Source organism: Lipophrys pholis, assembly GCF_963383615.2.
Source record: "Lipophrys pholis genome assembly, chromosome: 4".
Classification (NCBI taxonomy): domain Eukaryota; kingdom Metazoa; phylum Chordata; class Actinopteri; order Blenniiformes; family Blenniidae; genus Lipophrys; species Lipophrys pholis.
In genome coordinates, this window is record NC_137637.1 from 26,165,859 (window position 1) to 26,185,451 (window position 19,593).

Genomic DNA, 19,593 nt, shown 5'->3' on the forward strand with positions numbered 1-19,593 from the left:
TATATATATAATTTTTTTTCAAAAGGTTCACACACACACACACACACACACACACACACACACACACACACACACACACACACACACACACACACACACACACACACACACACACACACACACACACACACACACACACACACACACACACACACACACACACACACACAGACTCGCCACTCTCCCGTCAGTGAGCCCCCGAGCCTCTTTCGTCTCCTCACTCCTCTATCAGGACCTCGAGGGGGAGAGGAAACCCATGAAATGATTCCTGACATGACGGATCACAGAGCAGAGCTGGTTGAGCCGTCTGATATCAACACTTTTCCGCCTGGCTGTGGACAAGTAAGACAGGGGGGGGATTTGCGATGATTTCCCCCTGGCAGTAGCTCTCGAGCCTTATCTGCTAACTGAAGCTACCGAAGCCGGCCCACGGTGTGAGTTACCCCGTAGAAATGCTGTGACAGGGAAAACAGGAAACTCTTCATCTTCATGCTGCGTACCGAACGTGTTTAAAGTTACATTTTAGGTTTAGAAAAAAAATCTAACGACAAAAACTGGTGCCGTTCAAGTCTTGAGTTTTTTTGTGGACTTCTGAGGTTTTCATACAAACTGACAGCCTCAATGGCTTCAAGGGAGTTTGACTCACACCAGTGAAAATAGCCTGTTTACATTCAGTGGGTATATTTTACCAAACACATGCTATGACACAAATAGACTTTGTCAGTCGATAGAAAAACATAATAACAACAAAACAACAAAGAGTCGACTTCTGCGGCTCTGTATGTGTGCTGATGGCCAAGAAAGACACTGAGATTTGTTCTGTTGGTTTGATGTAATGAATTAGATAGGAATCAAAAGATTTCTGATTATTCTGTGTTTTTAAAAGAATAATGGAATACATTTAAATATGATTTAGTGTGTTTGCATTCGAGCCCACAAGAACATTAACTTCTATGCCATCATGCAGCTTTTCTACTTTGGTTACTTTCCAGTCAATGCCAGATATATTAGTTGGTTAAGGCAATTGTTTTCTTCATTTACAAGGCTACTCAGCTATCATATAGCCACTCGCAATCCCCACTCGACAGTACTTCTCTCATAGATTGGACTTTTCAAAAAAGAAAACTGGAGAGTTGGAGACACATAACCAGCATGGCAGTACGTTCTCATGTAGAAGACGTCAAAGAAACACTGGCACTCAGTCACTCTGCTGGGGTAACGTGCAACCAATATCAAGTCAAGAATTCCATGAAAAGACAGGTAATGTGGCTATCAGGGCTAAATAGCCCATTTGATTTCATTTACACAAAGACACTGCGATCCCCCAGGAGATCACGCTGCTCATCACGACGGCGACTTCGCAAGATACACTTCACTGGGCTTTGAAGGTTTCAGGATGTTACTGCAATATGAGAAGCCTAGTTCCCCAATCGAAATTGACATTTTCATTTAGTCAGCAGAGAAAGTAGCTGCCAGCAGAGCGACTGAGAGCAAATCCCAGCTAACAATGGGAAATACGCAGTATGCACCTTGGACGAATCGCACGTCCATAACAAGACTGAAAAAAAAAAAAAAAAAGATAGACAACGGTTTACACGCATTTCCCGAACGTGCAGACTTCACATACAAAAGCCTCAGAAACCAATCCATGTCCTCTCACTGTGAAGCCAGAGAGGTGCTACACCCCCGAGCCACCTGAAAAACACCATGCACTGTGGGAGGGGGCATACAGAGCGCGATAGGTCAAGTTAAAATACTTGCAAAAGTGAGACTACAGGTGGCTATAGAGACCGGAAGACATAATATCCACTGCAGTTTATATATTTGCTGGTGAGCAAGGACAATATTTTGTGGCTTCAGGTGTAGATTAAATCATGACATTCCTTATCCAGTGATGGAGCAAATCTCATCTGAAGCACTAAAGCAAAAACCTACTTAAACAGGCAGTGTTGAACTCAATTCTCCGGCTGCAGACACCGTGCGTCTATGTTGGGTCGACAAATTGGTTTGGGGCAATCTTTTAGCAAGAGGAAACCTTTTAATCCTTTTCGTCTCTGAACCCAATTACAGATCCAAACCCGAGTTTCACCTTGTTGTTTCACACCTGCTGGTAGACTCACGCACAGACACACACACACACACACACCCATCCAGGCGTGATCACACCCACTAACTGACTCATTTGTCGAAATTAGAGAGAAAAGAACGGTCAGATTCTGAACATTTTGATCTGGCAGTTGGAATAAGTGAGAGCAAGAAAAAAAAAGAAAAAATAAATAAACACCTGCTGACTCCATTTAAACACCTTTGCATGCACACTGGGTCTTTCTCTAGAGTCTCCAAAGCTCTATGTCCCGACATGAACTCAAACTTCCCGTCGGTGTCAAAAGATGTTTGATGTTGTGGAGGAGTGCTCATTAACATGCTGGGATGCTGAGAGGTGTGGGCCCACAACAATATTCTTGAATTTTGAGTCTTTGGTTTCTTCTTTTTCTTGCAGTTTCACTTCAACTCATTATTTGGATGTTTCCAAGGAAGTCTGATCAAAGTTCTGACTTAATGGACCGTCTCTCTCTCTCAGCTCATCACACGTCGCCTCCGAGAAGAAGAAAAAAATCAAACAGGGGTTGAGAGATGTATCAAAATAAATCAAGGTATCAAATGTTCCCATCATTTTTCCGTCTATGTATCTATTTGAAGCAATGGAGCGGAGACAGTGAAGGTGCTTTCTCTACACCATCCAGAACGAGGTTTCTGTCCTCGCCTGCTCTCAGGATGATATTACTGAGAAATGCACATGAAGCTGTGTTTTACCGTGCAACGTGCACAATAAAACACACTTTCCAAGGGTGCCTTTCAGTTATTCTCCTGACATTTTGCTTAATATAAAGAAAAGGTTAGATACACACATGGAGTAAAGATTATGGTGTGATCCGGAACACAGCTTACCTTCAAGGATGACCTCTTTGCCCGTTTTTTTCAGCGCCTGCACGGCCTCGTCATGTGTGGCCTCCCTCAAGTCATAACCATTGACTGACAATATAGCGTCACCGACATAAAGTGCCTCAGTCTGGTCGGCAGCCAGCCCCTTGAAGATTTTGGAAATGAGGATCGGCATCTTATTTTCTTTGCCACCTGCAAACACAACAGAAACAGTATCGCGTTAATCGTGTGACGGCTTTATCAATTTTGTGTCGATGAGTTCAAAACGTGCCGACAGTCAACAGCGCCGCCATAACACGAAACTTTTCACCACTAATGATGTTCACAAATGAGCTGAAAAAGAGGCGAATCCCTACTTGCAACATCCATACCAGTTAACAACTGTATGTGCAGGCAGTGCCGTTTTACAAGCAGATTTAAATTGGGTGTAAATGTAGTGCCGGGTGAGAAATGCCATTACTTTTACTGCGACTCCACACCAGTAAGCTGAGTGTGTGAGTCACTCAACTAAAAAAAATAAATAAAAAAAAGTGAGTGGACGGTTAGCAGCTAGAACTGTAAACACAAAGCAGCATCCCACGCTTTTTTTTTTTTTTTTAAACTCCCGGTCGAAGATCTCTTTCTTCAAATTTAAGATCCAAATCAACTTCAATCCCCTAAACTGCCATTAGAAGAGCGTACAAGGACAAACACAGTCTCTCTCTCTCTCTCTCCCTCTCTCTCTCTCTCTCTCGTTAAATGAAGGTCAGCTCATAAGCTGATGGATCTACCTCTTGCTGTGGGCTTTCACCCTTCATGAGAAATATCACTGTTAATGTCAGCTGGCAGTTGGACTCAAGCCTTCAAGCAGGAGAGAAATTATCTAAAAGAGGATTACATTTAATTAATATTAAATACATCTTCCACAGGGTGTTTTTACTGAGTGATCTCTTTGGATTTAACTCATCTCTATCTTTGGAGGCTACAGTCTTGTACTCTAAATATGATGGGGAGGGGAAGAAAAAAACAACAAAAAAAAAACATCGACTTAACTGGCACTCTGGTGCTACGTATTTCAATCACACGGAGTTTCAGAGAGTTTTATGAAGCATGACTTTTAGAAACAGGGATTTATCACCTGCTTGACCACCACAGATGACCGTTTGCTGCACGACTGAGTATCAGAAATGAGCCAGTGACCCCCTACTTACTAAGGTCCCGAATCATGATTTCAAGCGAATCCCTATGTGAAGGTAAATAGAAATATTATTAGAATGATGAGCAATAGTCGTAGCATTAGCAGTAGACAGATGCTTTGACTCGCTGAGTTACCAGAGTACCACCAGTTACTCTACCAATTCCCACTCAAACACCTGTTGAATGAAAAGTCTGCATGTTGAAGGCAAAGAAATACCATTTTGTCACCAATTTAATATCAATTTTAGGAACTTTCCGATGAATACAATTCCTTACATGGTGTATGAGCCCTTCAGAATATAGTTAAGAAGTCCAGATATACAGTCCTGACCATTCCAACCATCGGTTTGTAGTAAGTAACATATTTTAAACTATATATTAGCTGCTTTAGTAACATGTGTTCATGCTTAAAATACATACTGTACTGTGTTAAAAAAAAAAAGAATCCCATAATTCTAAAAAGCGGGGCAGCTCGGTTGATGAGTAAGTATCAAGTGATCTGTGAAAAAAGCAGACTAAATGGAAATTACACAGTAACAGGAACAACATGTACTGGGGGCCTTGTATAAACCGCTGTGTGGCAAATTAAGCACAAACTTAACATATCGCATCATATTGCCAAAGTGACAGCTTGAACCCCCCCCCCCCCAAAAAAAAACATTATGAGGGTTAAGATGACGGCAACACAAACTAACAAAACACCGTCACTTTTTAACAGGAAAACTGTCAATGTGTGGCTTTAAATGTCAGTTTCAACAGTCTGGTGACAATTGAACTGCCCACACAACCAAATCCAAGCGTTCCCAGCTGGTTTGAGGATTAGAGCTGAATACCGTCTAGTCACAAGTTGCTTCTCTAACCTTGATGCTACCTTTGTCCCCAGCTTGCACTACAATAACCGTCCTGAGTTACACTGCCACGTAATCTCTGTTTACCGCATAAGAACTCCACAGTACCAAAACATAAACAGAAGACTTAACCGAGTCGGCTATATGAGAATTTTAAACCCTTCAGCACAAGGCATTAACATTTATTGAGGATTGGTTGGATTGGGCAGCAAAAACTAGAGTGGGTAAATAAAGCAGAGACACACTGCTGAGGGACCTCATAGTGAGAAAGTCTCTGATTTAAATTCTGGTTTGTGGACTTTTCTGTGCATGTTCTCCCTGTGGATTACCCCCCCAGTTCAAAAGCACGTGTTGGAAGTTGATCGCTGGTCACTCTTCATTGCTCGTAGGTGTGAATGTGATGGGTGTGGTGAACTGTCTGGGTTGCACCTTCACTTTGAATCAATTGTCAAACTGAACTGAATTAAAAACTAACTGAACACCTGAAGAAGTTACTATCCTTGTCCAGGTATGATCAATAGCCATTAAGCTTCATGGCAACTGACAGAGGTTCGGCTTATCTCCTGCCATAAAAGACTCCCTCAAAGCACATTTTTCACAACAGTTCAATCTTCCGTTGTACTTTGTGTGTTTGATTCATTTAAAAGGAAAAATGTGCCACGACTGCTGATACGACTCAGATCTGCAACCAAAGGAGAAAAAAAAAAAACATGAAGTCATTAGAAATCCATAGTAGGGCTGCGCAGCGATTTAGTGATTCGCACTGCTGCCCCTCAGGTGGGGGTCTTTTCTGTGTGGGGTTTATGGGCACTCCTCCCACCGTCCAGAAAACATGCCTTTGACTTGAATTGGCGATTGTAAACTTCCTAGAGATGACGTGATCTGCAATGTATGTACCCTGCCCGTACTTGCTGGGATTGGCTGCAGTTGGATAAAACATCGCAGGGGATGAACGACGGACAAGTGTGTGTATGTTGACAAACAGCTGTCGCTGCCTTTTGAATAGCCAAAGACGGTGATTGCCGGCAACAGTGAAAATAGACATTTGCCCGCTTTTCCACTTTCACGCTTTACTACTACTGTCTGACTTTTGAGTTTCACTCCAATTCTAAATACCTCTTATTGACGTGACATCTGAACACCTGTGCTATACTGAAGTGAAATCAGTAATCAAAGTGCCACTCACTCCTACACAGCCCTCCCATTCCTACCAGTCCCACTTCAGCTTTTCACGTCAAACGCAGTTGGGACTTCTCAGCTGGCAGCGTGTCGCTCCGCTGACAGGTGGGTGGCAGTGTTAGGGCTTGGGGGTTGACGCAGGTAAAAGAAAGGTAACAGCTTGTACACTGACGTGTGCCTAATTAGGCAATTTTGTGCCAACGTGTTCGCTGCGATAATGCTGCTTTCAAATAATTCAGCATCATCAGCATTTTGCCTCCTCAAACTTGATCTGCTGAGCTGCAAGCAGCGCTAATAGGCAAACAACTGCAAATAGATGACACTTTCAAAATATGCATTACAGGTCATTTGCATATGTTCATTTGCATGTATTTATTTACTTATGGTGTGGACATACATACATAACTACACACATATATTTATAGATACTTCACCGGCGTGTCTGCATCATATATAAGTTACTTAAGTACTCCGTCTTAAGAAGCGTCACAAGAGTGAATTACTACTGTAACAAATGAGTTCAGCACGTGTTATTCCATGACAAGCCGTTCATTTATCTCTGTAAAGCCCTGTTATTTGTTACTGTGGTGAACTAGTTCCTAAGTGGCTCAGAAAAAGTGCACGTTTGCAGAAGCATGCTCCTTCTCACTTTGACCAGTGGGCCTGTCTAGAGACCTGGAGTCTCGCTCCCTCGCCTCCTCCCCTCTTAAATTTAGACATGCGAGTAAAGGTTGCCTCAAAGCTCTTCGGCGAGCTGGGGTGGGCTCCCTAAAATTAACACCAGCGGAGTACTCCACTCCCAGCCACATAGCTTTCATCTTTGGCCAATGACAACTGACTGCAGCAGGCTCTTCCTCTCAGCTGTTCACAATGTGGCGTCAGCTAGTCCTCACCAAGTTCTGCTCTGTTCTTTCATTTACTGAACGCCTCTTTTATCAACACTTTTTAGACTTCTGTTCACTAAATTGACCTTTTATTCATTTTTTTTTTTTATGTACGGTTTGTTCTAATCTCAGATCTTAACCCCAGTGCTGTTGTCATTACTTTGCCGTGTCACGAGGTTCCTCTCTGCCTTTGAGCGACCAGCATCACAACACTGCCGAGCCGACGGGCTGCCAGCTATGATTTTGTTTTAATAACACGCTGTCTGATTTTCAAAACCACCCTTTTCTCCAGAGATGGACATTACATTTATGTCATTAGGACATGGCTTTGTTTTGTTGTCGGTGGAAGTGGTGGGGGAACTGAAATTAACATGTCACCAGCAGCTAAAATGACAGGCCATCGTTGTGACGTGACAAGGGTGAGGGTTTACAATTATCCATCAAATCGACCTGCACAACAGCCAGAGGAAAAGTGACTACCTGTGAATACAAACCTGCAGGAGGAGGAGGAGGAGGAGGAGGAGGAGGAGGCTTTGCCTCACGGATACAAGTTCAAACACATCCTGAACATACATATCAGCGTGTGGATCCATTATTTATCGCCTCCTTTGCAGGCTTCATGTCTGTTGTGTTAGTGCAAACATCACCATGGAGGAAAATCTGGACTTTGTGATTAGAACACTAAAGTCCAGTTTAAAGGTCCAATATGCCATATATTATTTACATGTAAGTGAATTTATCCACAAGTAATACTCAGATTCAGACAGAATAACAGCCATGAAGTCATTTTAACGACAAGTCTGATGTCACGCTACTAAAGTCAGAAAGCTGTCCAACACACTCCGTCTTGCAATACAAGTTTGCGCCACAAGATGGTGTATTGAGTTAGCCCCCCAAAAAAGCCGAGAAAAGTTAGCAGAACTACGGCAGAAACCTTTGGTTGCTGTATAGTGATGTAGTCGACTTGGTAGGGAGGTTTAGACCATGGATACAAATATCCACAAAAAGCCCAAAATCAAAATGCTCAACACTGCCACCCAATGCACAACAAAGACATGACTCAAAGTTCACACATGGCCTCTTTAAGGAGCACAACAAAGTATTTAAGTGACACAAACATCCAAATTGGGATTGCCAAATAAAGACACTAACTGCAACAAAAAGCAAACCAGTTGTGCAGAAAGAGACAAAGAAACTGTCTGCGTCTCCAAAAAGGCAGTTTCTTCATCCACGCCAGTTCAACAAAGCAATGAACTTAACTTTTTTTTTTTTTTTTTTTTTTACTACCTCCGAGACCTCAAATCAACACATTTCTCCAACCGCACAAACAATTGTACCTTCCCAAGTGCTCAGCCTCCCCAGTCTTTCTCTTCCCACTGAGATTGCTGCTGAGATAGTATCCTGATGCTGCAGGTCGTGGAAACGGGACAGGGAAGCGGGTTTTATCAGCTGCAGCAGGACACCATGCAGGTATGTAAGCCTGACTTGTAAGATATGGAGGGGTCACCACCTTTTCCCATGGAGGGGTTATAGGGGCAACAAAGGCGTAACCGTCGTGTGACACAGCATGCATTTGCGCTGCTGCTCTTTGCGTATTCAAAAGGCAAAAACACAATCAGGAAAGAAAATGTGGAGAGATTACAGTGAGAAAACATTTACGCTCAATGTGAAGGAATAGAGAGATTATAGAGGTCAATGTAAAGTATTATAGCAGCAGAAAAAAAAAAAGTGCAAATACTCATAGGTTTCGGTCTGTTGGGATCCATTTACAACAGGGTGCATAATTGAAATATTCCAGAATCTGTGTTGATATTTTGAGGAAAAACAAGTTTTTGGAGTGATTATGTAACATGCCAGGCAACTTGTGCAAAACACTTTGCATCTCAACATAGGAAGCACAAATGCCACAGACTCCAGTGCATTTGAGTTTTATGAAGTTATTTGCTTGTTTCAGGCCACACCTGTTCGCTGTGCAGGACTAATGACCGTCTCCTGTGACTCGGGCCCACTGAAATGGTTCCCCGTTGAGAGGAGCCGCAGCTTGACATATTCACAGCTGTCATTTTTTATTTATTTATTTATTTATCTATCTATCTATTTTTTTTTGCTCGAATTTATTGAGCCGCAAACAGGAACGAGGCGTTCGCCTGCGACGAAACGTGTAAAAGTTTGCATCGCGTCGCGACTTTTCGCCGTTATAACGGTGAGTTTGTAAAGTTTTGACTGCTGCCGTTTTCGCCACAAACTCGGTCTAAAATAAAAAAACCAGACAGCAACTCTTCTTTCTTTTCTTTTTTTTCCCCCCTTACCTTTGATACTAATCCCGAGTCCGCCAACATCTTGCTTGGTGACTCGCACGGTGCGCTTCACGTTGGTGATGGTTTCCGGGACCGGGGACGTGCTGAGGTTCGGGGGGTCTCCGTTCAGAGCGCCCGCGGGAGTCGGGTTGGGCTTCGCGGGCTCCTCGGCGCCCTCGCCGGGGTTCACCGTCAGCGTGTCCTCGGTGAGTGTCGCCAGCACCCGGATCCAGCGGTCCACGGTCACCCGGAGTTCCAGCAGTCCCGTCTTCTGCGCCTTCATCGCGGCGGCCATGTTCAACGCATTCCTGGAATAACTCGAGACGGGCTGGCAGTCCTGTAAAGGAGGGTGGAGGGCTGCCGGGGTAGGGGGCATGCAGGCACTTCAGCTCCCCCTCTTCTTCTCTCGCTCCCTCCTCTTCCTCCGCCTCTTCCTCCTCCAAAAGAGGTTTATAGTAAGAAGTAAAGTTAATTGAGGGTGATACGATTAAACCGTGTCGACACACGCGCACTCAAAAGTTCAAAGCGCGTCTCGTGGAGTCCGTCCATTAATCAACAGCGCGCGCCCGAGTCACACGTAATTAAGTTTTTTTTTTTTTTTTTTTTTTCTTCCATTCATTTATTTATTTATTTAATTCTGCAGCATTGAAGCATCCGGCCTTAGATCGCGGATCTCATTTGCGGGTGTGCTCAAAAGACTTTAAACTCACTGCGATCACATGTGCAGATGTTCTGTCATGAAGAAAATAAAATCAATATTGCTTTTCCCCGGGCCGAGGGATACTGTTTCCAGTGGAGAGAGCTCATGTCAGGCATGAAATCCACAAAACGCCTTCAGCCTGAACTCTTGCTGACAGAAAACATGTTTACAATGTGTGTGATGTTAACAGAGGAAAGAAGACTAATCATACCAACCCCACAACCCCAAACAGCCAAACAAATAGATGCATCTCTTCCTCCTGGAATGTGATCTGGACGGGAAAACAGACACATTCTCTTATCTGGTGAAAAAAGCATGCAAACAAAGCATGCAAAATGATCAATGACTTTAAAAATCTGCACTCTGCACCGTGTGTCAGCTGTATCAGAATCCAGTCTTGTTTTTTGCTGTTGTTTATCTTTGTAAATAACGCACATTATTATCATATTATAGAAGCTTTTAGAGAATCCCAGCCTCAATTCTCTTAATTACAAAGCATTTCTTGAGGGTTTGTGAGATCCACACAGTGGCGTATTGTAATCCCTTGTCAGAGCAAGAATGCTCTGGGATCTGCTTTTGCATGATATTTCTCTGGGTGTTTTGATTTACAGAGGCTCATTACTGCCGGTAAATTTCCTTGGAGATCTGTAATTGTGTGTTTGTCTGTTTGCCCTATGATGGACCTTATGGTGAGCTTTATCCACCATGTGCCCTGTCTTTGTCCACTGTGGGATTGATAGCTGGGATTGGCTCTATTACACCATCACCTTGAGAGTGCTATCAAAGATCGATGGCGCAGGTTGACACACAGATTTTTCCTTGATATGGTTAATACTGTATTCTAGAGTATGTTGACCCTTATAGCACGGCCTGAAGCCAAGGTACTAAATCCTTGTCCAGGAGGACTACAGACCTCTCTAACACCTCTGTGCTCCATCTGAACTGATTGTCATGAATGTGTCATCATCAGGTGAGGGTGACACATTTATTAGATTCCGGTGTCGTTGGGTGAAGGAAAGCCTTACACGTCATTGAGAAACATGGAAGAATGTATCCCTCCGGGACAACTATTCCACACCTCTTGCCAAAAGTATCTCTCCAGTGGGCAACAAATGACTCAACAACATAGTAGATGACAAAGGTGGGAACTCCTGGTCCCACAGAGTCACTGCCTTACATGATTATGTGTGGCATGCCATCAGTTTTAGATGTGTCGGAGCAGGAACACAGAGAAAACATGCAGGACTGTGGCCTTCCAGGACCAGGATCACTGGTCTATGAATATCTCCGGTCATATAGTCCACAACCAGATTGCATAGTGTTATGACGTAGCTCACAATTTACTTCCCTCTTCTTCTTTTTTCTTTTTTTTCAAACTCAGCCAGGTGGATACCCCAAAAAGCCCTGATGTCACGACACTTTGGTTAAAGGTGTTCGCAAAACAATGACTTTGTTCTCTTGTGCTCGAATTCCTCGTTTTGTACATTAATTTATTACAATTGTTTGAAACATTAGGTACAATTCTTCATATTCAGTTCAAATAATGCACAGCTTATAATTATTGTGCAGTATTTAAACTGCCGAATGATCTATATGTGTTATTTGTTTGTCAGAAGGTTCAATTTCAGGTCACACCCTTTTTGCCTCCGTGTTGACGACTGCTTCACGCGATGGAAAAGTAGTACAGAGTACTGGTGACTCAGCAGAGGTCCACTTAATTGTGCGGAGTAGACATTAAGAACATGCATGAGTCGTTGAAACAAGCTGATGAAGCAGTCCACATTTGCCAGGCTCTGGTGCGTCTGCAAGTGATCTGACAGCCCTTCAGCTGTGTGTGTGGCAGTCAGTGTTGCATCTGCTTCACAGCAGGTGAAATAGCAAAGAGGTTCCAACACCCAATTTTAGAGAGCATTCTTCTGGGTGGGCTGTTAAGGGGGAAATTGCTGCGTTTAATGAGAACAAGTTTGGCGCTTTGACTGAAAATTGCCCTCAAACCCTACAGATGGTTTAAAGCTGTTTTTGATTTGTTAATAAGAAATACTGTCTTGGTGACATTAAAGCAGCCACAACATTGACACTGCACAATTTATTTACGACAGACTCGTGTTTACTAAAATCTAAAACTGTATTTTTCGAGTCAGTTTTCCAAGGACCACAGAGTAGAGGGTCCACTCTCAAGGTTCATTGAGGGTTGGTGAAGGTTGGTTCACAATCTTCTGTCTCCCTCTAGTGATTAAACAGCTTTAGTACAACTGCAAGGCAAATGAGCAGTATCTCTAATGACACATAAATGTCTGATTGTGCAGTTTTACAATTTGTTTGATTCGATTTCATTGATTGATCATGGAGGGTTTTTTTGTTGTTGTTGAGAATTATTGTGACATTTACTTTATTGCTGTAAATCAGCCTCTGACCTCATTAGTATTTTTGCAGATGCAATATTAATGTATGTCATGCATTGATTAATCTCCTGAGCGTGGGATTAAAGATAGAGTCATTGTGTCACTGACGGGCATTACTGCACCTCAATCTGTCGCCGGATTAAATGCAACACAGTTATCATACGCTCATAGTCCACCATATGTCAAGGAAAAGGATTTTATCCCACAATTTTGGATAAGATAGATAGATAGATAGATAGATAGATAGATAGATAGATAGATAGATAGATAGATAGACTGACAAAAGCTCAAAATACATTATATGTGTATACATACACACACATATAGCCATGGCCTGAGCCAAGAGACTGATCTGTCCCTTTCTTACATCAACACTTCTTCTTAACAAAGAAGAAAAAAGAAGAAAAGCAATCCTTCCTTTCCTTCCTTCCCAAACAGTTCAGTAAATTCAACAGTTGATGCATAAATCAACAAAAACATTGAATCATTTTTTTTTTTTTTTCAGAATCTTCAGATACTTCGCTCCAAAATTGCAAATTCTCTCACGATGTTTTTAAGTAACACTGATGACAAATGATCCCATCAAATCCACACAAGTATTTGGCTTGTTCCAGGCCACCATTGTCAGGGCCTGCAGATGTTCATAACAGTTCAATCTCAGCATTCTCATCAAACTGTTTCCAGGGCACAGCTGGCGGATTTTTTGTTTTCTAAAGAAAACGAAAAAAAAAAAGTTGGTGGTGACGAAACAGCTGGGTGCCAGCTGTTCAGAATGGAAAACCGTGGAGCGTTCAACACAACGTTTGGCTGCATGACCCGACCGAGCCAAGCATGGCCTCAAGAACTGATAGGTAAAACGAAAACAAAACAAATCATAACAGAGGAAAACAAAAGGAAAGGATGTATTGGATACACACAAACGCCTCTCTCGTGCAGTTGCTGCTTTTCTGTTGGCTATCTTGTTATACTGCTGTTTGTTAACAGGTCATGTATTTTTAACTCGACCCTTTAAAACCAATGGAAACTGATGATTCCTTTAATTTTTGTTTTCTCAGTTTTTCCTTGTTTTGCACCTCTTTGTTTACGGGAGACATCCCCCTATGTACTGTTTAGCACGTGCGTTGAACAGCTTGAATAAAAATCTCAGCAACAAAGAATAGGAGGCTCCAACGACAGTGCTCATCTTAAGACCGCCTCCACCTAATGATGTGTTAGCATTATGACAAAGTGTTAGACCATCTGACCCCCTGTCTATACATCTGTCAGTCTATTACTCTGTGATGTGAGTGGCAGGTGGCCGGCCTGTCTTTCACAGTAGCGCCGCCTAATACGTTTTCAAAGGCTCAGTGAATGGAACAGCAGGATTTGTGTACCAATCTTTGACATGCAGAAGAATAGAGGTCGTCTCACAGAAGGCACATTTGTAGTTTGAGGTGTACAGTAACGAAACGTACTGGGTCGAACGGAAACGCAAACGTGTCTAAAGTTTTTTTAATGATCAAGTTTTTCGGTGTATTTAGGTGATATTTGCCTCAAGCTCCAAATCTTCCTCATGACTTAAAATAGATGACAATGCTGCAGTATGTTGTGTTTGCCATAAGGTAGTTCTACAACTAATACCAATAAAACAATAATACTACTCGTACTACTTGTATTCACTACTACTACTAATATAAAGAATATGGTAAACCTCTGTTATCGGTCTTTCATTTGCCGTTACTTTGTGTAAACTTGAAAATATTCAAACTGAAAACTTTGACAAAATGTTCACACACTAATAAAATATTTACTGTGCTGAATGGTTTTACCGTGTCCTGGATTAAACGCTAGAATAATGTTCCAGCAACTGTTACATATTTAGGTGATCTTAATAATATTTGGTTATAAGCCTCATAATTAATTTGCAATCAAGAAAAGTTTTATTAATTTTTAGATTTTGATAAATTAATGGCAAGGGTTGTATTTTCTTCAAACGCGGACTCAGCAGAACTAAAACAATAATGAGCACATGCAGTTGAAGACACTACGACCCCCACTTGTCATCTCCTCACCCTCAGTTCAATCAGCCACATATATTCATGTCTCAACTCCCCAAAGACGGTGGACAGTTGGGGTGGCCTGCTGATTAGTTTCAGCCCCCCGGCCCCCCCTGCTTCCCTCTGCTTCCTCCCCCTCTTCCTCCTGCCATCCTCCAACCATGTCTGCTTCCATCCATCCATCCATCCCTCTCTCTCCAGCTCCAGAGGTCCACCATATGGGCCAGTGTCTGAGCGGCTGACTGCCTGCCTCCCCTGCAGCTTGCATATGTGTGTGTGCATGTGTGTGTGTGTGTGTGTGTGCCTGCATGCATGTGTGTGTGTGTGTGTTTGCGCAGATCCAGCTATTGCTGACTGTTTACCCTGCACCACCTGTTCCTCTGTAACAACAGACCCATCCTCTCAACTACAGGCCATCCGTGACAGGCTCACAATAGATAGAGAACGAGTAAACACACATAAAGAAAATCATTTGAGCTTGATGTCACCACAGGGGGTTTCAAAGGTCTCGGTCAAAAGTGATTGTGGAGTTTTGATTTCTCACAGCAGCAATATGTTCGCCGTTGTTACACACCTGCAATTGTTTTTCAGGAGCGGAAAATGATATAGGGAAGAGGAAAGCAATCGCGAGTGGAGGACAGATGGAGGAGATGTGAAGCAAACAGATGAGCAGACAATAATAGAATTAAAAAATATGGAATAATTTATTCTTGAAATATGAATGACAGACTGTGCGAGGAGCAGACACACCACGGTGCTCCCCAAACACCCAAGGACATGGATGATAATGAATGAGAACTTGGGGGGGGCGATAATGAGAGGTCAAACAGAAGAATAAGTCTCAGGCTTGTACACCTGTGGCCCACCTTCTGCCATCTAAACCGCCAGGCGACAATTTTTTAACCCCCCACAACAATATTCAGTTACTCTCATTATAGCCTCCTGAATAATGTAAAGGTATATATGCATGAGGATCGAAGCGGAGGAGAGGACACAGGGCCGAGGGTTGGAAGGATCTACATAATAGGGCTATCTCTTCTCCATCTGGTCATGTGTTCATAATCTCCCCCTCCTCCTTCTTAATGCTGATCTATCTGTTTGTTTGACACGTCAAAATCAACCCCCCACTCAAAGAAATTTATCCGGCACCACTCCATCTACGGCGCCCACTTTAGGTGTGATAAAAAAATTTTTTTTTTAAAAAAAGGTCTACATGAACATGTAAGTTGGTCTTTATCTTTATCTTCAGGGTCCGTCTGTACGAGCTCTGACGCGAGCACTTCGCGGCCTCGGGAGAATTAACCAGGCGTCTGCCACCTGACCCCGTTGACTCCGACCATCCTGGGCTCAGCTGATACGCGTGCCTTGTGGCCCTGACATGAGGAGGACAAAACAGCATGAGGAGTGGGAGGAGGGCATAGACAGAAGGACCAGCAGGCAATGAATGATTATGATGACTAGGGCCATCTTGCTGGCCCCGGCTAACCCCCCCCCACCTGCTCACCCTCCATCAGAAACCCTGGCCTTGGCCCTGGCTCTGGGTCCCACATGGACTACTGATCTGGCTCGGGTCGGCGTGGGTGAAGTGTCACCACCAGGCAGGGTCTGGTCTGTCAGCTGTTGGGGATGACAGGAGGAGACGGGAGGAGAGGTGCATGTAATAGGGGTGGTGGTGGGGCAGGGGGTTGTGGGATTTCTAAGATAAATAAATTATGAAAGGAAGATTGGTGAGGAAGAAGAGACGAGTGAAACCTCGAAAACACAACAAAAAGCGCAAGCATGAAGGCACATGGCGACGAAATGTAATATTGGAAGGAGCAGACAGAAACAATGGATGAAAAGGAACAGGTTTTGCGGAGGTGTCATATCTGCCAGGCCTTATGCAACCTACAGAGCTCACGCAGATGGCATGACTGCTTAGAAAGTAGGGTAAACAGTCCCTGCTAATGACTTCCCCCCTCTTCTTCTTTTTTTTTTTTTTTTTTTTTTACAGCAAGCTGAACGAGCAAATAATTGGAGAAAACATTCCAAACATGGGGATTAAGAGTCTGTCAGGTCAATCGCTGTACAGTAAAGAGCAGAAATGAGATAGAGTGCAGTGGGTAAATATTGTGTGCTCATATGTATGTTCATTTCATCTATTTCTATTTGTCTATCTTCTGTACTGTGTTATCCTGTGTTATTGGTGATGGAGAAATCTCAATAGGACAAATCGTAAAAGAAAATAGTTCAGTTTGATGGAGACGGACTCATTTGCTGTGTTATCTTTATTTTCAAGGAAGACACGTTGATGATCCGGACAAATATGCATTGGTGGGAGGGAGAGTAGTGGCTCATGAGATCACGATTTCCTGGTATATACTGTTGATTGATACAGTAAGTGAATATTCAATATAGGGTCACACAGTCTGTAATGTTGCTACTACTCATTGGTTTCTGTAGTTATATTCATTCCTTTAATGGTGTAATCGCTCAAATCGGCCTCCAACTGTTTTGCAATACAAATTTAGGTGTCATAGTTGAATTAATACAAATTTACTTTAGCATGAGTCATTTGTTTTTGTTTTGTATTAGTTTTTTTTTTGTTCAATGTCAAACCGATTACTAAGCAGACAGTTGCGTATTTGCTAAACGTTTTGAAACACCCACAGCAACTCTTCTCTGTGGTTGGTCTCAACCAACCTTGGAAAGAAATACCTGACTCTTCAGTCATGAAAAGCTCTAATGTGTTAATTTGTCAATGTTCACGTTGATTGTCGGCGATCGTACAGTGCTGATTTCTATCAATTAACCTGATGAATGTGACATCGCTGAAATTGTAACTTCCCAGACGTAAAGCTAGAGCAGTGAGTGAGTGACATGTAATAGTCAGTGATTTATAATATAACTACAGCTGTTACAGCTATTAAACTACTTTGAACCGCAGGTGAGAAAATGCTCACGCTTCAGTTTGTATGATGACAGTAGGCTTGAGTTAATGGAGCGAAGGGAGAGGGGTTACACGTTGGAAAAACTTTGCAGCGGCTCAGTAGATTATACGTTCGGACAGTCGTTCAGTGAGGTCGGAGGTCAGGTCAGCTTATTTGCTGTGTAACAGTCCTGCTGGTGTGATTAAAGAGGCTGTGACAAAGACGCTGAAAGGAGTTGGTGGTGGTGGTGGTGGAGGGGGGGGGGGGGGGGTAACGGCCAGCTGTCACACAGAGACACCATAATGGCCGCTGAATATCTCACTGCCGTCGTAGCCCCGTTCCTCCGTTGACTTTGGCCTCCTGCTAACTGACCACTCACCTCTTTTGTTAACCCGTCACAGAGCTGTTTGAGGAGATGCGTTAGACAAGACACTGACGTCAAAGGGTTTGTCTCGTTTGAATCGCTGAACGTGTAATGAGCACTCGCTTTTGATTACCACGACTAATGCATTTCCACACTCAAGCAATAAAAGATGATGCTGGGATTAAAGAAAGCTGCGAGTTATTCGGAGGAAACGTGTTCCCGAGCAACATTTTTTCTTTTTTAGTTGTTTATGTGGACACGTAGTTTGGCAATGTGAAAATATATTTCACACACTGTCCAGTGGGTTTACAGTCGAGTTCATTTAACCGTTCATCGTTTCTGCTCATGTCTTGTGATAATTCTGTTGCATCCTGAATCGGCGGTGATCTTACAAACTTGAAGCAAGATGATTTGTTTCCTCGCACAGAATATGTTCCCCCATTATAAGCAGAAACACAACAATGCATCCGTGCATTCGCTACTCATCCTCTGACGAACTTCTTCGTCTCAGTTATTCCTCTGGAGCAGGGTTCGGCAATATATTTTTCCAAAGGGGGAAAAAAGTTGGATTTCTGTCGAGGACCAAGTCATAAGTAATTCCGTAATAAAATACACTGTGTGCCAATGTTTTGATTAGCTGTACTGTTCCTGCTCTGAATCACTTTGGTTGGACCATTTTTCTATGTTTTGTCTGCCATTTGTAATTCAAACTGTCGTCTCTGTCATCTTTGAACACAGTAATCTGTACTCTACAAACTAAACATACAACTACCTTTGACTTCAGCAAAGTGCTTTGATGTTCACTCTGTCCTTTTTTTCTCCTCTTTTTTTAAAGTATAAACTGACAATAACGATTGTCTGCTCAGTTTTCACAAACACAGTGAAGACTGATAAGGATGCACCGACGTGCAAAAAAAAAGAAGGAAAAAAAAGATGTAAACTTTCAAAATGAAAGCAAATTCCTTGTAATGCATCCAATTCCACACATTTTCATTGTTTTTTTTAAATGGGCTGGTCAGGGACCTCCCGGAGGACCTCAAGTCACCCTCAGTCCGTACAATGCACAGGTCTGCTCTAAAGTATATTTCCAGGAATAAGCTGTCATCACAGTTTAGACAAGGTTTCACAGTGGTGTTGTCCTCTTCACTGTGTTGTGTTTGGTGACGCTCTGTTTAATGTGCTCCCCTGACAAAGAGTATGTGGGTGGTTGACATGAACAACCGCAGAGTCTCTGCTTCCAAGTGTCGCTGGCAACTTCAGACTGGGTCTGAAACGACACATGTTGAGGCAATTTCTGTGTTGGCTTGATCCAGAGAGAGAGAGAGAGAGAGAGAGAGGATGACTCCTTAACAAGTCTAAGTTGAATTGACTTATTACAGAGAATTAATTAGAACTTATAAAAACATTCAACCCAATGGCGGCGTTCTTAAAACCAGATGCAAACAATGTCAGACTTCTACCCGAGTAGATTGGGAGCAGTCCTCTCTCCGCCACTTCTAAGCTGTGAGAGACTCACACCCAGAAACCAACATCGCATCCATTTAAAGAGGGATATCAGAGGGTCCTCCACTCATATGGCAACACATGTTCTGTTACATGGCCTCCTACTCCCCGGCATCAGCTGCTCAACGTTGTATTTATTCTGTCTCATAACCAAGTGCTGTTCTATTGATCTGTTCAAAAGGACATGGTCAGTGTTTGAAATAATCAACAGTTCCAGATGGGGAGTTCCAGGAATGAACCCTTAGTTTAATTCCAATAATATAGGACATTTCTCTCACAGCGCGGGAACGAAATATAATTTCCGATGTGAACAGGAACAAGAATAGGATTATTTGCATGCTAATTTATGTTT

General features: G+C 42.8%; 1 protein-coding gene across 1 annotated transcript in view; it reads right to left on the minus strand.

The window, feature by feature from the left end:
* snta1 (syntrophin, alpha 1) overlaps positions 1-9,667 on the minus strand; it is a 34,543-nt gene extending 24,876 nt beyond the window's left edge. Inside the window, exons 1-2 of the mRNA XM_080461016.1 lie at positions 9,340-9,667; positions 2,950-3,135 (exon numbers count right to left, since the gene is read on the minus strand). Coding sequence (XP_080317142.1) covers positions 2,950-3,135; positions 9,340-9,622 — 469 coding nt within the window. The 5' untranslated portion in view covers positions 9,623-9,667. The remainder of the gene's footprint in view (positions 1-2,949; positions 3,136-9,339) is intronic.
* Between the last annotated feature and the right edge of the window lie 9,926 nt (positions 9,668-19,593).